Below are 26,087 nucleotides of genomic sequence, written 5' to 3'. Positions count from 1 at the left end.
GGTTTTATTGGAAGAGCTGTTCAGGCAGTGGCAAGAGGATGGAGGGCCAGACTTCCCAACTCAGGAAGCCAGGCTAAGGGAGAACAAGCAGCGCTGACACTTGTAATTGCCACCTGGGACAGGTTTACCAGCAGGTTAGGAGGGATCACATTCTCTGCTCCAACAGCTCAGTGAGGGCTGACCTAGCTGAGTCCCCTGAGTCTAGTGACAGATGTCACAGCTTGTGCTGGCAGTGAGTTATTGTCCCCACAACATCCCTCACACAATGGGCTCCTCTTTGCTGCACACAGCCAGGACCTGTCCCAGCTCTGTCTGCTGTGGGGCTGCAGTGGTGAAGGAACACTAAGGCTTTTTTTTCCTGGAGGGAGCCAACCTGGTTGTTCTCAGGACTGATCAAGAGCTGATCTCAGCAGCAAAGATAGCTGGGAGCTTTTTCCAAGCGTGCACAGGGAACCAGACCCCAACACCTCCCTCTACAAACCCCTCTGATAATTTCCCCTTCCTGATGCTTTGCAGTGTGTGTAGGACATGCAAAGGCCTTAAATTGTTATGGAAGGGGAGGGAATCAAAGGGCAATCACTGCAGTGGGAATGGCTCCCAAGGCAGGTTTTGGTGGAATTAGTTTGCTGTAGTTCAGTGAGTATAAATCAAAGCTCAGCTTTACTTTTTTATTAAACAAAATACAAAAAATGTCCCATCACCTCAGCATTCAGGTGCTGCCAGTTTGGACAGAGCCTGATGCCACAGTTGCTCCTTGAGCTCTATCTTAGCTGCACAGAAGCTTCCATGGGAAGAGATGTGGATCCCAGCCCTGCCACCACAGGGATGGTCAGGACTTGGCAGTAGCTTCCTCCCCCTTCCTGATGATCTCCAGGTCCTCACAATCTTGGTACAGCGGCTCCTCCACGAAGTCCCAGACCTCAGGGGAGAGCTCCTGCAGTTTATCCAAGGGAAACCAGTGCACAGAGGTGTCATTGAAGGTGTCCAGGTAGCGGGGGTGACTGGGGAGTGCCACTTCCTCCACTCCTTTCAAGACCTAAAGATCATTTGGGGAAAAAGTTACAATGCAGCAGCCCCTTCCTGCAAAGCTGAGCCAGTGAGGATGACAATGCTGTTACATTACCCTCAGCCCCTGTGTGCAGGATGTTCTGCAGATGCTCAACAATCCTAAAGTGATTAGCTTTTATATTACAGTGTCTAGGAAAAAGGTTTTGAAAATAACCCCCTCTTCTTTCCCATGGCAGTTCATTTCCATTTTCATTAAAAGGTGTGTTGTCAACATGAAACTGTTAAACTGTTGCCGCATACCTTTGCTATGTAAGAATAATCTCTCTCCAAGATTCTGGACAGCAATCTGCAGTAACAGAATATGTCCACATTAGACATGACATTCCCGTGGATTTAGACAGGTTTTCTGCATGGGGGTGGGACAGAGGAGGGGGAGAGGGCTCATGACTGAAAACTTTAGGGCAACGAAAATGTGCAAAACAGGGTAATTCCTGACGGAGGCAATAAAAATAAAGTAGGGGATGGAAAAAAGGAAATCGAGGTGGGAGGCACTAGAGCCTGTCCAGGCTGTGCCCTGACCTCTCCTCGATTCCTCGGAAGCTGTTCCCGATGATGACCAGCTTGGAGAGCGCCGCTGGGCTCCAGTTGCTCCACAGCAGGTTGTTGTACAGGGCCTTCCCGCAGTGCACCATGTAGAACAGCGTGGCCACTCCCTGGATGCCGTGTTTCCCCTCCTGCCCGGGAACCACCGAGCCCGTCACGGCCGAGCCCTGTCCGCGGGCCCCCGCGGTCCGACCCGGGGGTCTCCTCACCTCATTCTCCGGGAGCAGGCACAGCCCCAGCGCTCGCAGCGCCGCCGCCTCCCGCGCCGAGAAGGCCGGGTCGAACACCGCACAGCGGGCGGGCGGCACCTGCGGGGACAGGGCGGCGTGAGCGGGGAGCGGCCCGCTGCTGCCCCCGCTGCTCCCCCCGGTGCCGGTGCTCACCCGCAGCTCGTCCAGCAGCAGCAGCAGGAAGGCGAGCTGGTAGCGGGCGGCGGGGCAGCGCCCGAACCGGCCCAGCCCGTAGCACACGCAGCGGGCGGGCGGCTCCGCGCCCAGCGGGGCCCGCACGGCTCCTGCGGGCGGCGGGGTCAGCGCGGCGGAGCCGGGGCTGGCTGTCCCCGCTGTCCCGCACCCCCCGCTCCCCGCACTCACCGGCGCTCGCCGCCCAGAAGCCGGAGCTCAGCAGATCGTCCCTGCGGGGAGAGCGCGGCGTTAGCGGGGCCCGGCGGGGAGAGAACACACACGGACCGGGGCCGGGCACTCACCGCGCCTCTCGCAGCCGCCGCAGCACCGCTTCGGTTCCGGGGCCGCCTTCCCCTTCCTCCTCATCATCATCCTCCTCCTCCTCGCCCCGGCCCCGCCGCCGCCGCCTCCGGGCGCGCCCCGCTCGCCACCCTCCCGCCGCCGCCGCCATGCGCGCGGTCACGTGCGCGGTCACGGGACCGGGGGCGCGCCCGGAACCGGCGGCGGGAGCGAGCGGGGCGATCCCGGAGCATCCCGGAACCGCGCGGAGCATCCCCGAGCCGCCGCAGCCTCCCGCAGCCATGTCCCGCCCCGCCGCGCCCGGCCCCGCGCCATGGTGAGCCCCTTCCCCGCGCCGAGCCCGGGAAACGCCTCCGGCCCTTCGCTGATTGCTGTCCCCGGTCGTGGGTGAGCTCTGGCAGCCCCCGGCGCTCAGCAGCTCGGTCCCGGGCCGTGGGTCCCTGCAGGGCCGCGGAGCGGATCCAGCCCCCCGCTCCCGGCCCGGCAGCAGCGCGGGTTCCTCGGCGCCACCTCTGAGGCAGCCTGTGCTCCAGAGCTGGGCTGCTCCTGCGGGAAAACTCCCGCACGAAGCTCGTTCCGAGCTTGTGCTGACTGACGGGAAAGGATGGAAAGTGTTACTGAATACATGCGTTCGAGAAATTATCGTTTCTCGCACAGAATTCGAGAAATTGTGAGCAGAATGATATCACATGGTCAGAGGGACCCTGCTGTCTCCTGCTCCTCGGGAGCTCTTGGGTGCAGGCAGCACCCGGGAGCTGCTTGGGATGCACATGGATAATAATTCTCGATAATTATAATAATTATTGTGCTCTCTTAATTATGATTATCCCGTCTGCTGAAGGTGCAATAGCTCACAAATCCACTTTCTTTCCAGTTCTCCTTCCAGGTGTCTGAGAGTTGGAGTTATAGAACCTGTTTTAAACTCACAGAAGTGGTCAAATTTAGTCATGAGGGACCTTTTTGGTGCTACTTTTGGGTGTAAAGTCGGTGTGATTGTGCAAAGAATCATGTCTCTCCATTTGCAATAACTTTTTGTTGCTCTTCTGAAGAAATAGAAAGGAGAGGGAGAAGGGTAACAGCCTTCAAATACACAATCATTTCTGCCAATGTTTTTTAGGTGGAATTACTTTTTCCTTTATGATGGCTCAAAAGTGAAGGAGGAGGGGGATCCTACAAGTGCTGGCATCTGTTATTTTTACCCTCCCCAGGTAATGTCTGCTGTATTACCTGTAAAGGGTTGCTGATGGTTCTGGATCGGGAGGGGTTTTGCTTCCAGGTGATTTGGATTACTTCGTAGTCACAAAAGTTTTAAGAAATTTTTTTGAGAAATCTCAATTATCAGTTAACTCCAGGTGGAGCAGGGCTGGGCTTTCAGGGCACAGCAGTGGGGTTAAACTCTGCTCCCTCCCTCAGGAAGGGGCCAGCACAGCCCAGCTCTGTCCTGGTGATGTCAATAAACACACACAAGGAATGACAGTTCCTCTCCATGAGCCCCAGGCCCTTGTGCTGCCTGGAAAAACAATCCAATTATTTTTCTCCCAGAAATTTGCCTGTTCTACTGCGTTTGATTTATAGAATCCTAGAGTTGTTAGGCTTGGAATAAAATCAAGTCCAGCCATGAGCCCAGCACCCTCTTCACCACTAAACCTTGTCCCCAAGTGCCACACCCACACATTTTCTGAACACTTGCAGGGATGGTGACTCCACCACTGCCCTGGGCAGCCTGTGCCAATTCCTGACAGCCCTTTCTGCAAATTGAGTTGAAATGATAATTACTTTTTATTTATACCTAAAAACAGCAGTGATTTTTTTTTTTTATTCCGAGTTCTTTTAATGGGAAGTTAAAGCGTTGTCTCCCTGGCAGACCATCCCGGAGCAGCAGGAGCTGCTGTGTGGGCAGATGGCCGGGGTTGTTCGCTGCCTCACCGAGATCTCCGGGGCCCCTCCCAGCCTCGTCCGCCTCAGGAAGCTCAAGTTTGCCGTGGTGGTGGATGGAGACTTTCTATGGGTGAGTGCAGGAGCTCCGGAGCAGTCACAGAGTGAAAACAGCCAGGGGCTGAAGGGTGGGATCAGACAGTGAGGGTTTATTTGTCAGGGTGTGGGCTGTGCCCAGGGATTGCTGGGGAGGGCCCTTGCAGTGCACAAACTTAATTTCATTCATAACTTAAATTCTGTTTTCTGAGGCCTGGCAGTCGCTTCAGCTTCCTGCAGGAACATTTCAAGTACCTCAATTCTGTGCCCACGCCCAAAGGGATTTCTTAAGATGCTCCTGGCTGAAAACAGAATCCCAAAATCCCAGACTGGTTTGGGATGGAAGGGACGTTAAAGCTCATCCAGTTCCACCCCCTGCCAGGGGCACCTTCCACTGTCCCAGTCCAACCTGGACATTTCCAGGAATGGGGCATAACAGGATTCCATGTGCTGCAGCTTGTAAGGACACAGCCACTGCTTGATAGTCTGATTGCTCTTTCCTTCCAGCCCTCCAGAGCTTTGTCAGTGTCCGCAGATATTTAGAATATAAAGAGTGGTGTGTGGCAGTTGTGACAAAAGTGCCCCAAACCATCCCCTGGGGACTGGGCTGAGGCCAGTCAGCCCAATTTAATAGCACTGCTGCTTCTGTTTCAGCAATTCAAAAACTAGATGGAGCATCACCACAATATAAATAATGAGTTAATTAGAATATTTTGAAGTACTTAGTTTCAGGAAAATGTTCTTAGCTATTAAAGCACCAAGTTAGGTCATCTAACGTGGGAAGGGAGCGTGTCTGAAGCGCTGCATTTGTGGTATTTATTTATCCTGTCTGTGCCAGGGCTTTTGTGTGGGTATGTTTGCATTTCCTTTTCCTGTGACTGTGATTCCAAGGGGTGTCTGCCTGCACAGAGCTGCCTGTCCTTGTGTGAAAGCGATGAGAGCTGTTCTCACTTGTCGTGCCCGAGTTCTGTCAGACAACCTTCTCCATCCCTGCTGTGTCTGCTGCAGGTTCTGGGCTGTGCTGTGGAGCTGCCTGACGTGAGCTGCCGGCGGCTCCTGGAGCAGCTCATCGGCCTCTTCACCTTCTACCACGGCCCCGTGCGTGGTGCATACACGGTAACCAGGGACTGGGGACATGGGGACAGGGTAATGAGGGACTGGGACATGGTAACAAGGGACTGGGGACATGGGGACATGGTAATGAGAGACTGGGACATGGTAACAAGGGACTGGGGACATGGGGACATGGTAATGAGAGACTGGGACATGGTAACAAGGGACTGGGGACATGGGGGCAGGGTGACAAGAGACTGGGACAAGGTAAGGAGGGACTGGGGATGTGGTGATTGGGGACATGGTAGCAAGAGACTGGGACATTGTAGCAAGGGACTGGGGACATGGGGACACTGTAACAAGAGACTGGGACATGGTAACAAGGGACTGGGGATGTGGGGACATGGTAACAAGAGACTGGGACATGGTAACAAGGGACTGGGGATGTGGGGACATGGTAACAAGAGACTGGGACATGGTAAGGAGGGACGGGGGACATGGAGACCCAGTAAGGAGAGATTGGGACATGACAGTGAGAGACCTGGTAATGAGGGGCTGGGGACAAAGTGACTTTTGGGGAGATTTAAACACTTCCCATGCTGTCCCAGCTCTGCAGCGTTCCCTTGTGTTGCCTTCTGCTGCCAAGGGTCACACATCCAAGAAGTGGGACCTGGAAAAGTGAGCAGGTCATCCCTGCCATCGCTCCAAGGTCCTGTGGGGCTCTGCTGAACCTTTCCCAGATGTTCACCCTAAGGAGGTTCCCCTCAGTATTGTCTCCCACCTTTTCCTGACCTTATCCTGGCAGGCCCTGTCCCACACGGATTGCATCTCCCGTCTTGAGTGCAGGGACACTTTGCAGTGACAGTGTTTTTGGGGGTTTTGGCACCCACAGGTGTTTTCCCAGGAGGAGCTGAGCAGGGAGTGGGACAGGTACATTGAACACATCCAAAAAAACACCAGTGACCTCCACAGGATTTTCAATTCTCTTTGGCATCTGGACAAAACCAAGGTAAGAGCCTGTGCTCTGCAGTGCCCCAGTGCCACTGTGTTTGTTTATTTGCTGCTTGGAGCTTTCCCAGGATTCTGTGGCCTCACTGCCCTGGTTCTCCCTGCCCAGGTGGATCCCCTGCTTTTGCTGAAGGCAGCTCTCATCCTGCAGACGTGCCAGCGCTCTCCCCATGTCCTGGCAGGCTGCATCCTCTACAAAGGCTTGTAAGTAACTAGGTGTTTGTTCCCTGGAGGGTTAAATCCACCCCTTTCCAGGGCTTGGATCCTGGAGTGCATCCAGGGAGCAGAGCAAGGGCTCAAAGGCTGATCTTGGTTGTTGGCAAAACCATCAGAGGTTCAGGCCAGGCAGTCCCTGGCTGTCTGTGGGTCAGACATTGGAATTGTGTTCATGGAATTGTGGGATCCTGCAATGGCTTGGATTGGAAGGGATCTTAAATCCCATCCTGTTCCAACCCCTGCCATGGGCAAGGACACCTTCCACTATCCCAGGTTGTGCCAAACCTCATCCAACCTGGTCTGGGATGCTTCCAGGGATTCAAGGGCAGCCACAGCTTCTCTGGGCATCCTGTGCCAAGGCCTCACCACCCTCATGGAAAAATTCCTTCCTAATATCCCATCTAACCCTGGCCTGTGGCAGTTTTGAATCCATTGCCTCCCTGTCCTGTCACTCCAGGCCCTTGTGAACAGTCTCTCCAAGGTTATCTGTGCTCGTCACCATGAGGGAGTTCAAGACTTGGCTTTTAGTAGAAATCTGCTGGTTTTGGTACTCAGCAGGATGTGAGCACTGAATTTCTGAGGCTTTTTAGGGGGAAGTCACCCAGGAAAAGGGAGGTGAGTGGAAGTTGTGCTTTCCCAGCAGCGTTCCCTCTGCAGGTGTGCAGTTCAGTGCAGGTGTGTCCGTGTGTCCCTGGGTTTGTCTGACCTGCTGGCCAGGACCACTGTCTGTACTGACAGGAGGTGTGCAGGGGGATGAGCCAGGATTCCCCACAAGAAATTCCAGCTTCCTTCAATCAAAGATGACTGAATGACTTCAAGGAAAGCCTCCAAGGTGGCCCTGAATGACAGGAGGTGGGGAATTCCGAGAATTCCTTGGCAGCAGTGCTCAAGTGCCATTTTTCTTTGGCATGAGCTGTTCCAGTGACACCTTTTACGGGCACTGGAAATGTGCCACAGGGAGAGCATCTGCCAGAGAGTGACCTCATAGCTGCAGGCAGGACACTGGAGTGAGTCACTGCAGCACCTGAGAGTGAAGGGACCCGGACATTTGACCTGAGGAGGGACTTGGGAGCCTTGTCCTGCACCAGGGTGTGTCACCTTGTGTCTCTGGTCTGTCTGGTGGAGACGTTTTGTCACCAGATGTCATCAGAGTTGTCTGAACTGATGATCTCTAAGTTCCCTCCCAAGCCAAACCGTTCTGTGTTTCTCTGACTTTGCTTTGTCCTTTCAGGATTGTGAGCACCCAGCTGCCACCTCCACTCACTGCCAAAGTCCTCCTGCAGGGCAGCGAGTCCCCAGGCCAGGTATGGTACTGAGCACATTCCCTGCAAGCAGATTCCTGTAAGGATGTGGTGTGGGAGCTCTTGTCACACAGATCTGGCATGTGTCACCATGGGGAAGGACAAATATTGGTGATGGTGCTTAAAGCTTTTATTGGTTATTATTTAAAAAGGTTCCAAGACTTCTGCACTAGGAATTAACTTTTTTTTTTTCAGTCTTTAGCTTACTGAATTCCTGAGTTCTCATGTATGTGGTGTTTTGACTTGCTTTTTACACAAGTTTTGCTATTTTCTGGGAAATCCATCAAATGAGTGTGTGACAAACAGCAGTTTTCATTTGCTTTAAAACTTGCCAAAAGTTAGTATGTGTGTAATCAAGATGTTCTGTAAAAAAGCCATCACTATGCAGATATGGAGGCAACCTTTGCTGTTCTTCTGCTTGAATGAAGGGAGTTTCTGTGCCCTGAGCAGGTGGTGATGATAAATCTGGGCTCTGTCCTGAATTTTAGGTGTATTTAGGTTCTTGGGAAGCTCCCCTTGGCTTTGAGAGCTCCCTAAGGACCAAAACCCTTCCCAGCACTGAACAATTCCAGCATTTGCTGGGAGGGTGGTGTGGGGTCTGCTGCAGCCTTGGGGGACTGGGAGGGTGACAGAGGTGTCCTGGTGTCCATGATCCATGCACAGAGCTGATTTTTGGCTTGTGTTGCAGAGTGAGCCTGGAGCTGAGGAGCTGCAAGAGCCTGGTGAGCATCCAGCTGCATCCTTTGGGCTGCCTTCCCTGCATGGGAGCATGAGCTGGTTCTCTGGGATTCACACCCAAGCCAAGCTGGGTGCTGGAGTAGCTCCAAAATATCCCAGAGGGTGTTGCTGCCACCAGCCAGCCTGTGCTGTCTGATCAGAACCAGCTCCTTCTGCTGGGTTTGCTCTTTTGGGTTTGATTCCAGTTCTGCAGATTCCTGCCTTAATTCCAGTTCCCCATGTGGCCACTTGGCCACTGCCAGGCCCTGACAGCAGATGGCTGGTGCTTGCAGTCCAAACCTCCAGCCATCCCCTCTCAGCATCAGTGTGGAGATGATCTGCCAGGATGGAAACACTGAGGAGACATTTAACTGTGTCAGGCATGAAGGGAATGAGCAGGATAGGAAAATGCTGGGAGGGTGGGAGCAGGCTGCCCAGCTCGGCTGGGATGCAGCATCATGGCAGGCCTGCAGCTCCTGCAGAAGCCTTTGGGTTGATGAGGTTTGGTTTGTGTTTTTAAGCTGGGACATGTTTGTTGAATCCTCCCCTGCTCTTGCAGAGCCCCTGCTGCCGCCGGGTGTCCGAGTCCTCCCGGTGTTCCTCACAGCTCAGGAGGTCTCTGCGCTCCGGGACTTCCCCGTGGAGTGGAAGGCCAGGTAGGAAACCATGGCACTGTGTCCCTGTTGCCATTGTCACTGTTTTCCCTGGAACTAACTCAGGCTCTGTCACTGCCTTTGGAGCAGCCTGAGGCCCCTCAGGCTGGGCAGAATTCCCGTGTCCATATCCCTGCTGTGAGCAGCCTGGAGCAGAGCTGCTTTCCCAGACCAGCTGTGATCTCTTGTCCCTCAGCTCACAGCATTGCTTTGTGGACAAGGCGGGGACATTCCCAGGAGCCTGCAGTGTAGGATTCCCAGGTTTTCACCTGTGTTAGACCTCAACCCATCCTTTTCCCAGGTCTCTTTGTAGCAGGGGGTGGATCAGCCATTGATCAGTGATCAGCCATTGATCAGTGTCAGGAGCCAGTGGGGTTAGCAGCTATGGGATAACTCCACACACATCCTGCTCAATGTTTCATCCACTTGTCACCTCCCACTAGGTCACCTATGTCCCCAGCAGGCCCCAGAGGAGAAGAGAGTGCTCCCTGCTCCCAGGCAGTTCCAGAATCAACAGGAGCTCATGAAATGAGCTTGGATGGAATCTCTGTGCAGAAGTCCCATGAGGACCCTTCAGCCATACCTGCCCCAGGAGATGCTGTGCAGTTGGGCAGCCCTGCAAGTCCTCTGATAGACTTTTCTGGAATGGGAGCCAGCACAAGGAATTCTCCAGCTGCAAACTTGAGTGGAGCAGGCAGTGAAAACTCAGAGCTCAGCAGGAAAACATCCTTCCCCTCAGAGAGCGACACACAGCAGCTCCCAAGCCCTTCCTCACTCCAGACTGAATGTTCTTGGACTACAGGTCCATACCTGGAAGGCTTTTCCTTTCCCAACCCTTACTCCTGGGAGCAGGAGAGCCAGGACAAGGCGGAATCCCTTGCAGATTCTGATGTTGGCCACTGTGCTTCCCAAAATTCCCTTTCAGTCAGCCACAGTCCAGCTGTTCCCTCTCCTGCCCGGGAGCTGAGCAGAAGAAAATCCAGTGAGCAGGACAAGCCATGGACTGTGAACCAGGAGCGTGTGTCTGGAGGGAGTGACAGCACAGCTGGTGACCATGGGTGGGGCTTGGATTGTCCAGGCCCTGCTGGACACACACAGCTCCTCAGCAGGAGGCAGCCACTGGTCCCAGAGCTTCAGCAGGCTCTGCCCAGTGTCCCTGCAGGGGACAGACCATGTCCCAGCAGCAGGGAAGGCAGCTGGGACAGGCTGGGTGGCAGAGAGGGTGAGCCAGCCCAGCTGAGCCTCTACGTTCACTGCATCCAGGGCTTGGTGCTGTCGCTGCTGGCTGAGGAGCAGCTGCGCCAGGACCGCAGCGCCGTGGAGGACGTGGTGAGTGGGAAAGCTCTGCCCCACTGCAGCTGCACTGGTGGGGAGCACAGGGCTCACAGCTGAGCAGGGAGTGTTGAATCGTGCTCCCCGTGCCTCCATCACCTGCTCCGAGCTGTGCCGGGCTCGGCAGCCGCGGCTGCGTGGGAGCTGTCGGAGCTGAGCGGAGCGGGGACAGCCGCGTCTCACAGGCGGCTCCCGGTGCTGCTGTTGTCTGGCACTGCCGGCACCGGAGCAGAGCGTGGGGGTGTGCCAGACACCCGCGGGCTGCCAGGGGCCTGTGCTGGAGCTGGGATTCGCTGGGGATCCCCGTCAGTTCGGTGCTTTTTGGGAAGGGAGGTTGGTTGTGTTAAAGGCCCAGCGTGCACGTCACCGCCTCTCCCTCGGGGAGCACCGCAGACGTGGCTGGCAGCAGGTCCCAGGGAGGTTCCCTTGGCTCTGGGAGCCTCCAGGCTGCTCCCTGGGGATCCCATGTGGGCACTGCACCCAGGTAACACCAGAGCAATCCCAAATCTCCCCGTGGTGGGATTTGTGTGCCCAGACTCCTCAGTGAGCAGAGCTAACGGGGCTGCAGGGGCAGGATGTGCTGGCCCCCCATCTTTCCTGGGAAGCATCAGCTGCAGAGCTGCTGCCTGGCCTCTGCCTCCCTACCAGGAGCTGAGTCAAAGCTGCAGAGCCCTGTTTGATATGCCAGTTGCCATAGGAACAACCTAATTTCCTTCCCCAGCCAGACTGGAAGGTGGAGGGAAGCTCAGACTAATGCAGAGCCTCAAGGTTGCTCCTTCCCCTCGGAGCTGTGGGACACCTGGGGCCCCGGGAGCTGGGGAATGTCTGCTCTGCACAGCAGGGCTGATGTGCCTGGCTTGGGATTGCTGCCAAATCAGCTGAGCCCAGAGGTGCAGCTGGGCCCCTTTGCACCAGACATGGCACTTTGTCCCCTTTCTCGTCTGGAACAGCAGCACGGGGGACACAGGCAGGTGGGAATTGTCACGCTGGAGAGCGGAATCCCTATTGCATAGGGATTGCACAGTTCATCTTCCCTGATGTCTTGCCCTGGCGCTGACAAGCTCTCATTCCATTCAGGTTCCTCTTTTCCCAAATATCTGCTTCCATCTCACGTACCCTTGTTTTGGATCTCACCAAAACTGCACTGTCATACAGCTTGGAATTCAGCTGTGGCTGGGCTCTTCTGCTGCACCCTCCTGTGGGTGCAGGTGTGTTATCCCTTGGGAGAGGTGCCCTGCACGTCCCATTGTCCCAGGAGGAGGGGCAATGTCTGAGGAGCTGCAGCTGGGCTCTGCTGCTGGTGGATTTGAGGCACAACCCCAGCTTGTCTGTCCCTTTGTTTATCTGTAGGTTAAAAATGACCCTCAGCTCTCAGGGATGTCAAAGCTTAGTTATAATTAATGTTTTTTTGGATGCTTTGAGGCCCCCAAATGACACCAAAGAAGGGTAAAATATGCTACTTGTGCAGCTGTGAACCTCTGGGAGGGCGGGTTCCATCCCAGACTTTCCCTATGGAGTGGGAGGCTCTTGGCCTCACCTCCTGCTTCTGTTTAGGTCTTATCCCTTCATTTCACTGCACAGAAAGGAAAATCTGTGCCGTGACAGGGGTCAAGGATAGGCCAGGCACTGCCGTCCTGCTGAAAAAAAAGCTTGATCCTCTCCCCAGCAGGGGAAAGCGCATTGGCAGGATGAGGATTATGGAGTTAATCTTCCCAGGAGTGGTGGAGGACCCCTGCCTGTGCCCTGCCTGTGCCCAGGGAGCCTCAGCATGATCAGGGCCTCTAGGCTACTGAAAATCCATCCAGGATATCAGCTTGGCATTCATTCAGTGCTTTGTTGTGTGTGTTTGTGCTGCCCGGTGTGAGCAAAGGAATGTCCCTTGCTGGGGTTGTAAATCATGTGAAATGAGCCCTGAAGAGTAATGGTTGATGGTAAATTAATGGGGCCTTGCATTTTCCTGTAATTAGTAGCATCAGGTGGCTTAATGGCTGATTTTCAGGTTGGAGGGCCCTTTTCTGAGTCGAGCAACCTCAGACTGGTTTGGGTTGGGAGGGACCTTAAAGCCCATCCCATTCCAACCCCTGCCATGGGCAGGGACAGCTCCCACTGGACCAGGTTTTCCAGAGCCCCATCACTGCCTTGGGAGCTCTGTGACTTGTCTGCTTCCCTCCATGCCAAAATTTCCCAGCCATTTTAGGTGGGAGCCTGGACAGCAGAGCGAGGAAGGGTCTGGTCCTTCTGTCACCTGAACTCCTTCCAGAACCTCCTTGAGGCACAGGTGAGGGTCTGAGCTTTTCCTTTCCCTCTTCCTGCAGTACCACAGCAGCCTGGCCTCCCTAAATGGCCTCGAGGTTCACCTGAGAGAGACCCTGCCCAAGGACTCCTCGGCCTCATCCAGGACCAACTACAGCTTCACACACTATGACTGTGTCCAGAACGTCCTCACGGGTGAGCCTTCTTCTTCTGGGCCTGCAGGAAGAAGCAATAAGGAGAATGGGGTTTATGGGAGCCTTTTCTCATGCCTCAGACACCATTTCTCAGCAGAGCTCCCACCACAGAGCCCAGCCCCAAAGCTCCTCCCTGTTGGGGGGGCTTTGTCTGCTGGGATTGAGGCTGTCCCCAGTCTGTTCTGCAGCTGTCCAGGGTGTGTGGTGAGCTCCAGAGCCTTTTCCTGCTCAGGGAACGGGGCCACACTGCAGGGTGGGTTTTTAACCCCCTCTCTCCTGTTGTGCAGCCAACTAGGGTGGGTTTTTAACCCCCTCTCTCCTGTTGTGCAGCCAACTTGCCCCACACCCCCGGGCCCCTGGACCGGCACTTCCTGAGGGCGGCCACACTCATCCACTCCGACTTCAGCCAGCTCCCCTCGGCCTCAGAGGTGATCATCAGGTAAGGGGTGCTCACAACCCTCCTGTCCCAGAAGGGCAGAACCCCTTTCCAAGGCTGGCTGGGTTTTGACCAGGTTGTCACCACGCCCAAGGACCAGTCACATTGCTTTATTCCCTAAGTTTGCTTTGATTTGTGGGCTTCTGGATGTTGAGAGGCTGCAGTGGCACCAGGAGGGTGGACTGAGGGCACAGCTGAGTGGTGCCATGGCTTGGATTAAGATGCAACACTGACACAGTTGCCAGTTCCTGGCACTGTAAGGTTCTAAGACACAGTTTTAAATTTAGCTGTTCCTAATAAATTTGTGTCTCGGCAGAGAGCCAAAGGCACCCAGAATTGGCAACCTTGATATTGTTTTCTTGCACGGTTTGTTGGGTTGGAAACACACTGTGATGTGCATGGCAAACTCAATTGTGATGCACCAGGCAGGATGGTCTTATCACAGCTAGAGCCCTTCCCAAAACCCAGAGCTTTTCCTGACATCCAGAGCCCTTTCTCAGGGCATGGCTGAAGTGGACACCCCTTTCCTCAGCTGAGCTGGGAGTGCACAGATTCCACCTACCTGGTCCTGCTTGTTTGTCCAAAACATGATGAAATAAATATGCTCCTGGGAATTACACAGTAACTCTGGCACCGCTTGCCAAGGGAATGTGAATCACACACGTCAGTGCTGGAGAATTCCTTGTTTAGCATGAGCTTCACTGGCTCCTTAAATCCAATCCTAAACTGGCTGGCTAAGCTGGCATGTTCCCTGTTACCCCGAAAAAAGAAACTCCATGTGTGAATCAGCCTGAGTAACAAGATGACTAAAACTGCTTTCTTTTATGGAGAGTTGTCACAGAAGGGTGTCAGCAAACATAGCAGTTGCTGCTTTCCTCCTTCGAGGAGGAATACAGGGTCCTTGGCTTTGCTCCCTGCCAGCCCTCCTGCAGGGAATACTCTGGGAGGGGGGATTCTTAGTCTTAATTAATGTTTTTAATCACAGCTTTGGTGGTGACTGAATTTGACTCTTGTCTGAGCTTCATCACACCTGTGAGCGAACACGTGGTTCCTGCTGCCAGGTGCTGTGCTGGGATTTGGCTGTGGCCAGCAGCAGTGGGAGAGGAGGAATGTCAGGCACGAGGAGTGTTCCAGGCTCATGGTGTGCTAGGCTGGGCTGGCAGCAAGGGAAATCTTTGGAGTGTGGCCACACACAGAATCCCAGAGTCATTAAGTTTGGAAAAGCCCTCCCAGACCATCGTGTCCAGCCTGTGACCAATCCCCACCTTGTCACCCAGTCCAGAGCACTGAGCTGGACTCGGTCACAGTTGGACTTGATGGTCTTGGAGGTCTTTCCCAAACTAAATGATTTTGTGATATCTCACTTTCCCTTTTAAGGATGCCAGGACCTTTAGAAGGAGGATCTGGTTCCCTGTGGCCTTCAGGGACTAAATGATTTTGTGATATCTCACTTTCCCTTTTAAGGATGCCAGGACCCTTTAGAAGGAGGATCTGGTTCTCTGTGGCCTTCAAGCGTTTGGTGCCTATTCAGCTCCATGCTGAGACATCTGAAAGTCCTTCCCAAAACTTGGGAGCCCAGTGCCCAGCTGTGAATCTTGCCCAAAGCTGTCAGTCTGACCCCTGCCTCTCCCTTCCCCTTCAGGAACGCCTCCACAGCCGTGTATGCCTGCCGGAATCCTGTCCAGGAGACCTACTTCCAGCAGCTGGGAGCTCCGCTCCGCAACTCAGGCGTCCCCAACCCGCACGACAGCGCCTTCAGCCTGCCCAGCAAGGCCAAGCAGAAGCTGCTGAAGCATGGGGTGAACCTGCTGTGAGCTGCTGTGCTCAGACAACGGCTCAGCCCTGAGCCGTTGTTCATCTGAATGAACAACAGCCCTGGCTGTTTATGCCCACAGAGGCATGAGGCCCTGCCTTGCCTCTGTGGAGTCTCCAGCCTGCCTGGCCCTGAGCAAGGGACACTCCTTGCCCTGTCCTGCAGCATGTTTTGGGCTGATGCAGGTGTCACTGGCAGCACTTACCAAAGACTGAGGACAGAACACAGCATCTCGAGGCTCTTGGTTTACATAGACTTCATGGGGACTCTCTTGGTGCTCTGCAGACACCCCACGTGCCTTGATCTGAGGTAAAACCTCACCTTGCTCTGAGTTACACAGCCCCTGGGCACTGCTGGCTTTCAGAGATGTCAGTTAGCCACTGTCTGTGCCTGCACTTGCCCTAGTCAGACTTTGGCTTTATTTCTGTCCCTTAATCCATGGGAATGATCCTTCCATGACGTTGTGCCTTACCTTGGTTAGCAGTGCCTGCCTGTTGTCACACGGGAGCAGAACAAGAGCTGCAGAGCTCACAATCCCCCTTTGGGTGCTCCCAGGTGGTTTTATGCCACAGGTGACTCGGAAGGGATGTCCCTGTCCCTCTACACCTCCCTGGTCAATGATGGTCCAGCCCAGCCCTGCCCTCCTTGTGCAGCCTCCCAGGAGCTGGGTGGTGGTGGTGGTGGTGTGAGTGTCCCTCAGCCTGTGCTCCCTCCTGCTGCAGGACCTCACTTCACTGCTCTGTTTGCCCACACTCTGCAGACCCCAGAGTTGCCTCTTAGCTGATGGGACCAAAGAAGTTTTGTATCCCCTCAGCAGCTGTCCCCTTTCTGCTCTGACAGTGTCCCCAGTCAGTGGTGGCTGGGGAGGCCCTTGGTGGTGGCTGCTTAGACTGGGGGATGGATAGCTGTGTTTGGCTGGGCTTGGAACCTGCTGCTGGTGCAGACACACCCCTCAGTGTGACTGGAAATAAAGGAGTCTCCAAGGCTCATCCCAGCACTGTGTCAGCAGCCAGAGTCACATTGTTGTCATGTTTGTGCTTCCTGGTGTGATGGGCTGGGCTGTGGGAGCAGTTCCCTGTTTACCTCCTCCAAGGGTGGTTCCTGCAGTGCTGGGGTTGAACAGGCAGAGCCTGTTGGTTCAATCAGTCCTGCAGAGCAGCTGCTTGGAAGCTTCCTGATGGATAGTTGTGTGACTGGTGTCACCAAGAGATGCTGAGCAGAGACATGAATGTGGGGAGGTGCTGAGCAGGCTCGTGCTAGAATCAGAGCTGGGCATGGGAAGGTCGCCACTGCCACAACTTCTGCTCCCACTCCAGCACAGACAGTTCCCAAGGTCACTCTGCCATTCAAGGCCTGCTCTGCAGACATTGCTGGGAAGTTCAGAGGACTCCAGAGGACAAGCCAGCTGCTTGCTCAGGGGTGGCTGGGCACAGATGCCACCTGGCTGGCAGCCCTGGCAGCTGAGGAGGTGTTTCAGCAGGAGCAGAGTCGTGTGGCACTGCTCCCATCCTGGGCATGAAAGGACTGTCAGGAGCCTGTTGGCAGCGTAGGAGTGAAAACTCCCTGGGAAGCCTGAGCTGGAGTCACCCTGGTGATCTCCTGTTTCAGTGGCATCCATGTGGAAGATGGCACAAGGTAAGGTGCTGCTTCCCTGGTGACTTCCCGGCACAAATCCACTGGGTGATGGACAAACTGCTCTGGTTCTGGAGGGAGTTCAGGGAATATCGTGAAGAAGAATATCAGGGAGGTTTTCCAGGGTGGGAGAAGGCAGGAGGGATGAGGGTTGTGTACTCTGGGATCCCTGCTCAGCTGAGCCAAGTGACTTCTCTGGGAGATGCTGCTCTGCCTGTCCCTTCTGTGCCCTCAGCAGATCTGGATTCCCTCTGTAATTCCCAGGAGAGGAAGCCTTGGAGCACCAGGAGCAGCTCCAGCCTGCTCTGCTCCTCAGGGAGATCCACTTGGATCCTGAAGATCCACTTGAAGCCTGAGGGCTTGGGAAGTGGTTGTGTGCTTTAGCAGGAAACACAGAGAAGTGGAAGGAAAAGCCTGAGAGGGACAGGAGGGAGATTTGGCACAGCAGCAAAGCACAAAGCGGATGGATGCTCCTGCCTGCTGCCATCAGGGATCCTGCGCTGCAATCTGCTGAGCCGTCTGCCAGCCAGGAACAGCTGGGCTGGCTCTGCTCCTTCAGCTGCTCGGGCTGAATCTGCCCACCCAGCCCATGCCTGCCCACCCAGCCCTGTGCTGGTCAGGAGGGAACAGCACACAGAAAGCTCCCAGCCCACAGGGTGATGGCTGTGCTGGAGAAGATGCTTAAAAATGGGGCATTTTGAGCATTAGGGGATGAGGAGCAGCTGGGCCTGTCTGAGTGCTGCCAGGGGGGCTCATGGGGAGCAATTCCTGCCCTGCCAAGCTGGCTTTGTGCTTAAGGGGGTGAGGCATTGGTTTGCAGGCAGTTGGGCGGGATTTGAGCAGCACCCTCTGCCCTGGAGCTGCTCCTGGGAAGCTGCTGCCTTTGATGAATCAGTGCAGGCAGCTGGAAGCAATTCCTGAAATGGTGTGTGGATGTTCTGGCAAGGCTGATGGCTCCTGTGGGGAGCTTCGGGCCTGCAGCTGCTCCTGGGGATGGCTGGGGACAGTCTCTGCTGCCCTGGGCCAGGCAGCAGGGCTGGAACCCACAGATGTCCCCCACCAGCAGGCTCTGGGAGATGCTCCCTGTGCTCCTTGGCAGCCTGGGCTCCACTGACGTCACAGAATCCCAGGATGGTTTGGGTTGGAAGGGACCTCAAATATCCATTTGCAAGTCCCTGCCATGGGCAAGGATTCACCAGGTTGCTCAGGGCCCCATCCAACCTGGCCAAATCCAGGCCTGGGAGGCTGTGACTGGTCAGGACAGATTTTCCATGGGCTGGGTGTTTTTGAGCACTAGCCACACTCACTGTATTCCTGGCAAACAAGCCTGTGCCTCCTCCCACCCTGCAGCTCCTGCTCCTTCCAGGCCACTTCTCCCCACCAGCAGCCAGATAAAGCAGGGCCCAACCCCTCGGTGTTTGCTTGACCCTGGACTTGTTAGAGCAGCAGGCAAAGCCCATTCTGTTTTCAGCACAACTGTTTATTGATAATCTTTGCTTATCCACTGTATGAATGTTACCAACCTTTGGACAGAGCCAGCCTGCTTCCCCAGGGCCTGTGTCCAGGTAGCCAATGCGTGTAGAAATCATGCACTTCAGGTAGTCTGTAACAAGACGGCTGTAAAAAATATCTCAGATGTATTTGAAATCTCTGCCTTCTCTTGCAATCGAACCACTGAAAAGTCTGTATAGAAGTTGTTGGGGGACAGGGCACAGAGGCAAAGGGTCCCCAGCCAGAGCTGTGAGCATCCACCACACACTGTGCTTTGGGGGGATGTTATAAACCAGCCCCCAGACCCCAAAGAGACCCTGGTGCTGGGGGACTTCAGGAAAAGCGTGGTGGTCCCTGGGTGGGCAGGACCTCAGGGTGGGGCCTCATTGTTCAGGCTGCAGAATTAACCCCCCTTGGGAAGCTGTCCTGTGGTGTCAGGTCCATGGGAGCTGCTGCTGTGTGTGCCTGCCCTGGCTTGAGGAAAGGAGAAGATGGAGCAGCAGAAGGAATGGTGACCTCCTTTCTTCCTACAGACAGACAAAACCCCCATTCTCTGTTTCCAAACAGCATCCCTGCCCCTGCAGGGCCTCCCAGCCGGGAGCTAGGAAAACTGAGGGTTGCAGATAGAGCAAGGAAGGGATTTGGGCAACTGCTAACGCCCTTAGTCAGACTGAAGAGCACAACTGTGTGTGCTGTTCCCTCAGCAGGGTGGAGGCTGGGGCTCCTGTCTTGCTGGGCTGGTGATGGACTCTGCTCCCTGCCTGGCTGACAAAAGGGGTTTCTGAGGGCAGGAGAGGTGGGGAGCCCCAGCTGGCACATGGAGAAGGAAGCAGGAGCCCCAGGAGGGTTCTTTGTGAGCAGAGCTGTGCCCTGCCCAGCCCATCAGACCCAGCCTGGGGGGAGCACAGTGCCCGTGGCAGCCCCCAGTGTCCATCTGTCCATCCATCCGGGACCACAGCCGGGCAGGGCAGGCTGGTTGGCTGTTATGGTGGCTGTGTGTGTGTGTTGTTCCTTTGATGACCACGAGAAAAATTTTACATTACATTCAAACGAGCACCCTTGGGTTTGTTACTCTACTTCTGAACACCGCAAAACACAGTAGCAACAGAACACGACGGAGCAGGGGGGCAGCGGGGCCGAGGCGCCGGCGCTTGGAAAAGAATCCCTGAAGCCAACGATGGAGGAAGGAGATGGGCGCGGATACACGTCACAGTTTCCATTTACAAGACCCCCGGCAGGGAGCACCGAGGCCATGTGCCGGGAGAGGCCCCGGCCGAGCTGCCCTGAACCCACCAGGCGGGGCAGCGCCGTCATCGTCCCGGCGCGAAGATGAAGTCGAGGGCTTGACGCTCGGCCGCGGCCACGTTGGGGTGCCACAGGTCCACCATGAACACCACGCGGGGACCTTCCTCCGGGGCACCTGGTGGGGGTGGAAGCACACAGTGAGGGTGGGAAGGCACCTCCCCAGTGCAACCCCAGTAAACAGCTGCTTACTGGGAACTCAGGGACATGGGGCAGGCTCTGGGTGCTTTGGGATTTGAGAATTCCTGAGGCAGGGCCTCCTTGCAGCTGCGTGCTGGGTCTGCGCAGGGAGTGGCTGCTGCGCCACTCCGGCCTTCCTGGCCCTGCATGGAGCTGTGCTTCCCAATCCCACAGCAGGTTTGATGTGGAAGCAACAGCTTTTGTTCTCCCACTCTCTCCGCACGCTCCCCTGTGTAGAACAGCTCTGCCTGATGCTTTTATGCTATGGGCGACTAATGCTGGGTAATCCGGGAGAGCTGGAGCGGAACAGCCTCCGTCAGCGGTGGAGGGAGGGACAATCCAACAATCCAGCGGGCATGAGGCTGCTCCCCTGCTGGCCTGTCAGCACCGAGCTGCAGCAGGGCCAGAGGAGGCCGGGGCTGAGCTGCATTAGGGCCAGAGGAGGCCGGGGCTGAGCTGCAGCAGAGCCAGAGGAGGCTGGGGCTGAGCTGCATTAGGGCCAGAGGAGGCCGGGGCTGAGATGCAGCAGAGCCAGAGGAGGCTGGGGCTGAGCTGCATTAGGGCCAGAGGAGGCCAAGGCCGAGCTGCATTAGGGCCAGAGGAGGCCGGGGCTGAGCTGCAGCAGAGCCAGAGGAGGCCGGGGCTGAGCTGCAGCAGAGCCAGAGGAGGCCGGGGCTGAGCTGCAGCAGGGCCAGAGGAGGCCAGAGCCAGAGGAGGCCAAGGCCGAGCTGCCTTAGGGCCAGAGGAGGCTGAGGCCGTGGCACCACAGCTGGAGCCACCCTGCAGAGCTCGGCAATGAAGGAAGCTGAGCTGCCATGAGGGGAGACAGCAGGCCCTGGGCTGGGCTGGCACTGCTGTGACAGCACCGTGAGCAAGTCGGGATGGGAGCAAGCCATGGGCTGTTGGGGGGCTCCAGAGGTGTGTCAGGAAAGGGGTGCCAGGATGCCCCAGCACCCTCAGGCAGAGGGAGATGTTCATGGGGAGCCCTGCCATGCCAGGGACAGGAATGCTCCCACTTGAGGCAGGCCAGGGCCCTGAGCGCCCAGGATGGACCTCAGCCCTGCTGGGGCAGCAGAAGGGACTGGGCATGGATGCCCCCCTGACTCATCCCCAGTCCCCAACACAAAGGGGACACCACGAGGCCCCACACACTGAACTCACCTTCGTGGAACGCAGTGTGCAGGAAGGAGTCGTCGAAGAGCAGGCACCGACCCTCAGCCCAGCACTGAGGCTCGCCCCCCACCACCAGTTCGCAGTTGCTGGGCGTCTTCAGACCTTCAGGCACAAAGAGACAGGACAGGGAGGGTCAGGCTGTGCCGAGTTCCCTGTGGTGGGGCAGCAGGGAGCAAACTGAGCTCTGTGTGAGCCCCATGCTGCTGCTGAGGGGCTGCTCCCCTGCAGGGAGTGACCAAGCCTGGAGCAGCTCAGCACCTGCCCCACTCCCTGTCTGCTCCCTCTTGCCTTTTCACTGTTCCCAGCAAGCTCAGCACTGCAGGCACTACTTTCATATCTGGAACAGCTTCCCAGTCCCCAGAGCCCATAGCCCTGAGGTGTGCACAGGGAGCCAGGCTCCCAGGATATTTTCCAACTTCAGGACCAAAGGCAGATCCTGCCTGCTCCTTCCTCCAGTCCTGCAGTGATGACCCTGTCCCAGGCAAGGCTGGGGGAGCAGAAATTGTACTGGGGCTGGAAAATGGGCTCAGTTGTGGCTCTGCCACAAGCTCCCCAGGGACCTGCCCCATGCCTCAGTCCCCATCACAGGTGCTGCCTCAGGGTGACCCATGGGGCTGCAAGGACAGAAATCTGGGGGGTCACAAAACACTCATGGGGAAGCAGCTCTGTGAGGGCCACATGAAGGACAATCTTAGAAATAAAATGGGTCTTTTCTTAAAATACCAGCACAAAGCAAGGCAGTTTGACAGGGGTTGATCCCATCACCTCCTGCAGCAGGACTGTCACCCCCCGCAGTGCTGGGGATGCTGGAGCTGCTGCAGAGCCATCCTGCCCCACAGATGAGGCCGTGGTGGAGAAAAGGGTCAGGGCTCACGTGGCTGCTGAACAGTAACGATGCAGCAAACGAGCAGGACGGATCCAAGAGCGATGCCAAACCCAGTGAGCGCAGCAGGGACTCCCAGCTGCCCGGCAAAGCTGGGACTACAAAGCTGCTGTTTCAAAGGCTGCAAAACCCAAAGCCATTTCCCTGCACAACAGCCTCAGCTGGAGATGCTGGAACAGGGAAGCTGAGCTGCTGGGGGATGCAAGGAGGGAGCAGTCTGCAGCCCTTCCATCCCACCTGCACCCTCAGGATGCTGCCCTGGCCCATGGAAGCTGCCTGTGCCTGGAGTAAATCCTTGGGAGTGACTCGCCCCACTGATGGCCGTGCTGGCTTTGCAGATCCAGCTGCCTGAAAAGGCAGGCTGTGTTTTAAACCCATCCATGTCCTGGGCACAGCAAGAGCTGTGTTCCCAGCACCAGGGTGGAGGTGCCAGTGTGCCCCCGGCCCAGTGCAGAGTCGCAGCAGAAGGACAAGTCAATGACCGGTGTCATTCCTCTGCCCAGGGCGTGTGCTCCAGGTGTGCTACCTGAGCCCACTCAGAAATCATTGGCTCCCCCCAGGAACCTCTCCCAGTCCCTCAGGAGGAGAACACATCCCCCAGTGCCCCAGAGAGAGGTGTCAGTGACAGAGGCTTCCTCCTGGCATCAGCAAGGGCAGCTCCTGGGATCAGCTCTGAAAACAATTCCCATTCCAAACAAATGGCCAGCACTGCCTGGGTGTGTTTACCCGAGCTGTTGGCTGAACAGGCGCGGTTGGTGTTTGCCAGCCGGGCCCGTGCGGTGCCTCCCCCGGCACGGTCGGTGCTGTGCCAGCCCAGCCATCTGTGCCGTGTGGGCTCTCCCCGTCCCTGCCCGCCGAGCAGGGAGCACTGTGCCACCAACCCAGCACCTGACCCACCACAGGGGACACCCCAGGGGACACCCTGCCCTCACTTGCAGCTTTGCAAACCCCAAAGCAGCATCTCTGCTCCCATCCCCCCATGTCCCATGCAGAGCACCCAGGAGATTGCAGGAAAGGGGAGCTGCCAGTGGGACAACACAGTCCTGGAGCAGCACCCCAGGCTTCCCCACACCCCGGGATGGGAAAGGGACCAGCCTGCAGAGAGGGGGATGTTCAGAGACTCCTATGTAAAATCATCCCTGTATCACACACCAGCAAGAGTCCACGGCCCTGGGTCAGCAGGAGGAGGAGGTGAAACCCTCCTGCTACTGATCTGGAGACCCTGGGGATATCAGGTACCCAGAGACCGAGCACCGCCAAAGCCCCCAAAACCTCCCTCAGGCCAAAGCAGAGCAGGTGTCTGAGCCCCAAGAGCACGGGGTGCCAGAGACTTTTTTGGGGCTCCTGCACCCCAGCCTGGCTGCCGCCCTCCACGCTCTCCCGACACACGAACCATGGCGCTGGACACTCACCGAGGTGGCAGCGGATGCGGATGTTGGTGGGCCCGTAGTGCTCGGCAATGACGGTGCCCGGGCTCAGCACAGAGATGCAGGCGTTCCCAAAGACATTGTTGCCAATGCAGGTACGGAGGCTCCCGAGCAAGCGGTACGTCCGTGGGCATCTCCGGCAGTTCCTGGGCACGCACATGCCCTGGTTCACCAGGTAGAAGGTGAACCACTCCCCGCTGGGCGTGCTGTTCATTTTCCATCCTTGCGGGAGGCTGCAGTTTGAGAACGCCTTGTACAGGGTCTCAAACTCACACAGGATGGTCTGGAAGTTGCGCTCCAACAACTCCACGTCGTGCTTTTGAGCGTCCCGGGAGAAGTAGGGCGTGGTGGGCAAGTCAGGCAGGAAGAAGACTTCTGGCTTCTGGATGGAGGGCCGGCTGTTGAGGTAGCGGCCCTGCTCGCGGATGCCCTTGTGGATCCTGCCCATGCCGGACCAGGAGTAGCGCTTGGCATACTCCTGCAGGTTGTGGTAGAGTTTCTGGTTGAGGCCGTCGTGGTGCGAGCAGCGCACGCACTCGGGCGACTGGCAGTACACGAACCCGTTCTGCACCCCGTTGGCCTCGGCACTCTGCATCAGCGCGTTCACCGTGGCGTAGGCGCGGGGCTGCTCCCGCCCCACGTGGTAGCAGTACCACACGAAGAGGACCAGCAGGCAGGCGACGGCCACCAGGGCCGTGGCGTCGCAGTCGCGGAAAGACTGGATGCCCGTGGCAATGAAATCCCGGAGTCCGTCCAGGGACCAGCTCCAGTCCATCAGCCACTCCAAAGACATGGTGGTGGTGCTGGGAGCGTGCAGCGGGGCCCGCCGGTCACTGCTCGTGGGGCTCAGGGGCACCCACACCATGCAGCCGGGCCGGGGCGCGGCGGGAAGGGGCTGCCATGGGCGAGCGGAGCAGCAGCTCTGCCCTGCACTCCCCGGAGCTCTGCATTGGCAGCGGTGCCTGGCAGCACCCCCGGGTCAGCAGCCACGTGGCTGGAGGGTCCCCGCCGGTGTTCCTGGGCCCATCATCCTGAAAGGCAGTGCTGGAGGGAGGTTCTGGGGAGAGAAACCCAGAGGTGTTAGGGAGAGGGCTGCCCCGTGGGGTCCCTGCTGGGGTCAGTGCACAGGATACAGCTGGAGCTGTGTGCTGGGAGTGTGTGGGGCACTGGCTCCTCAGGGAGGGGATGGTGGATAAGGAGCCCAACATCAGCCCGTGCTGAGTAAATCCCCCAGCGCTCTCAACAGCATCTTCCACAAATACCCAAATAAAAGACCCAGATCCAGGCCCCATCTCCCACCGCCCCAGTGACCATCTCCCTCCTGTTCGTCCTCCAGTTTCTCTCCTAAACTGCTGCCTTATCATGTCTGAAATCTGGCTGCTAAGTGAATATACACTGAGAGTACACACTTCACTGCCCTATCTGGCAGCACATCAGCTTATCCCCTCCATCTGACAGTTCTGAAGTGACTCTCCCTCCAGAGACTGAGCTGTTGGAGATCCCAAAGCTCAGCCAGCACCAGCACATGGCCACAGGGCCAGCACATGGCCATAGGAGGAGGTCAGGGTGGTGGCAACAGAGGCAGCTCAGGTTGGCTTGTTTGATTTCACCAGCTCACCAGTAAGAGCACTGACTCTAAGTAGCAAGATGGGTTTATGAGCCAGGAAAGCCATCCAAACCCTCCCCAGCCCTTCCTGCCAAGGTCCTGCAGACTCTCAATGTGCATTTCCTTATCAATGGTGATGGAGACGGGCTGCAGATGGGATCTGACCCTACAGCAGGGACGGGCTGCAGGGCTGGAGACCTGGGATTCAGCCAGTGTTACACCTCAGGGAGGAACATCCACACACCCTACCTCCCTCCACCCTACTTCCTTGTAGCATGCTGCCTGCATGCCCCATCCTGGGATCTGCAGTCCACGTGGCATGTCACAGCCTCCCGGGAATCTCAAGATAACTTTCCTCCATCTCCACGGCTGGCATCCCTCCAGACACTCCCGCTTCTCCCGCCCAGGCCTCCCTTCCCGAGGTGCAACCACAGAGTCGGTGCCAGGGATGTCCCCGAGGCCAGCACAACCCCCGTGCTACCTGCAGGACTGGAGTGTGCTAGGGAAGGAGCAGAGCCCTGGGTGATGTGCATTCAGGGTGGCTCCTGCCCTACAAAGGGAACTGCTCAGGCACAGCAGCCATGCTCCGTCAGAGCTGATAGCAATGCAAAGGGGAACAGAGCTGGGGGGGTCCGACAGCCTCGGGGTGCCCAGGTCAGAGTCACACCCTGCAAGGGCAGCACAGCACAAACACGGCCACAGTGCTGCCCCAGGGATGCAGGCAACACCTCAGATCACGGGGAAATCATCAGAGCAGTAAGAAATCCAAGCCCTCGTGCCCACACACTGCCTGCCTGACCCCAGAGAGCCAGGGAGCCTCGGGCTGCAGAGCCCTGGGGTTCTCTGGGCACAGTCTTCATGGGACCAGCTCAGGAGCTGCCTCCTATGCCGGCACAGCCACCCCACTGCAAACCTGACCAAACCCACCCCCACAGGGGCTGTGCCAGCGCTGGGTCAGGGCCCCCAACATCGGCACTGCTCCCAACACACACCAGGTAGCTGGGATGGCACAGGGCACCCCGTGGGTGCTGTTACCTCCCAGAGATGGCCCTGCACCCAGATGGGTCACATCCAGCACCCCTGGCCTGAGGTGCCAGAAAAGGCTCCTCAGTTAATGATAACGGCAGAGCC

General features: G+C 56.8%; 3 protein-coding genes across 3 annotated transcripts; 1 reads left to right on the top strand and 2 right to left on the bottom strand.

Annotated features, from left to right (window-relative positions):
- Nucleotides 1-654: 654 nt before the first annotated feature.
- On the bottom strand, nt 655-2,466 carry SRRD (SRR1 domain containing). The gene is made up of 7 exons (XM_041410106.1): nt 2,318-2,466; nt 2,205-2,245; nt 1,995-2,125; nt 1,821-1,919; nt 1,588-1,742; nt 1,309-1,354; nt 655-1,036 (listed from the first exon to the last, which is right to left on the bottom strand). The coding sequence occupies exons 1-7, from the start codon at nt 2,464-2,466 to the stop codon at nt 830-832; spliced, it is 828 nt and encodes a 275-aa protein (XP_041266040.1). The 3' UTR covers nt 655-829.
- Nucleotides 2,467-2,514: 48 nt separating this feature from the next.
- On the top strand, nt 2,515-15,330 carry HPS4 (HPS4 biogenesis of lysosomal organelles complex 3 subunit 2). The gene is made up of 13 exons (XM_041410102.1): nt 2,515-2,631; nt 3,433-3,523; nt 4,180-4,323; nt 5,295-5,402; nt 6,232-6,348; nt 6,457-6,551; nt 7,795-7,867; nt 8,553-8,586; nt 9,141-9,237; nt 9,678-10,563; nt 12,882-13,014; nt 13,344-13,452; nt 15,092-15,330. Exons 1-13 carry the CDS (start codon nt 2,597-2,599, stop codon nt 15,261-15,263), a joined length of 2,094 nt encoding a protein of 697 aa, XP_041266036.1. The 5' UTR covers nt 2,515-2,596; the 3' UTR covers nt 15,264-15,330.
- A 4,256-nt stretch (nt 15,331-19,586) lies between these two features.
- Nucleotides 19,587-24,389, bottom strand: ASPHD2 (aspartate beta-hydroxylase domain containing 2). The gene is made up of 3 exons (XM_041410345.1): nt 23,336-24,389; nt 21,029-21,142; nt 19,587-19,805 (listed from the first exon to the last, which is right to left on the bottom strand). Exons 1-3 carry the CDS (start codon nt 24,213-24,215, stop codon nt 19,696-19,698), a joined length of 1,104 nt encoding a protein of 367 aa, XP_041266279.1. The 5' UTR covers nt 24,216-24,389; the 3' UTR covers nt 19,587-19,695.
- Nucleotides 24,390-26,087: the final 1,698 nt, after the last annotated feature.

Source organism: Onychostruthus taczanowskii, unplaced genomic scaffold (assembly GCF_017590055.1).
Source record: "Onychostruthus taczanowskii isolate IOZ18803 unplaced genomic scaffold, ASM1759005v1 scaffold32, whole genome shotgun sequence".
Taxonomy (NCBI): Eukaryota; Metazoa; Chordata; class Aves; order Passeriformes; family Passeridae; genus Onychostruthus; species Onychostruthus taczanowskii.
The sequence above is the reverse complement of the archived record's forward strand: the minus strand, read 5'-3'. Positions and strand labels throughout refer to the sequence as shown.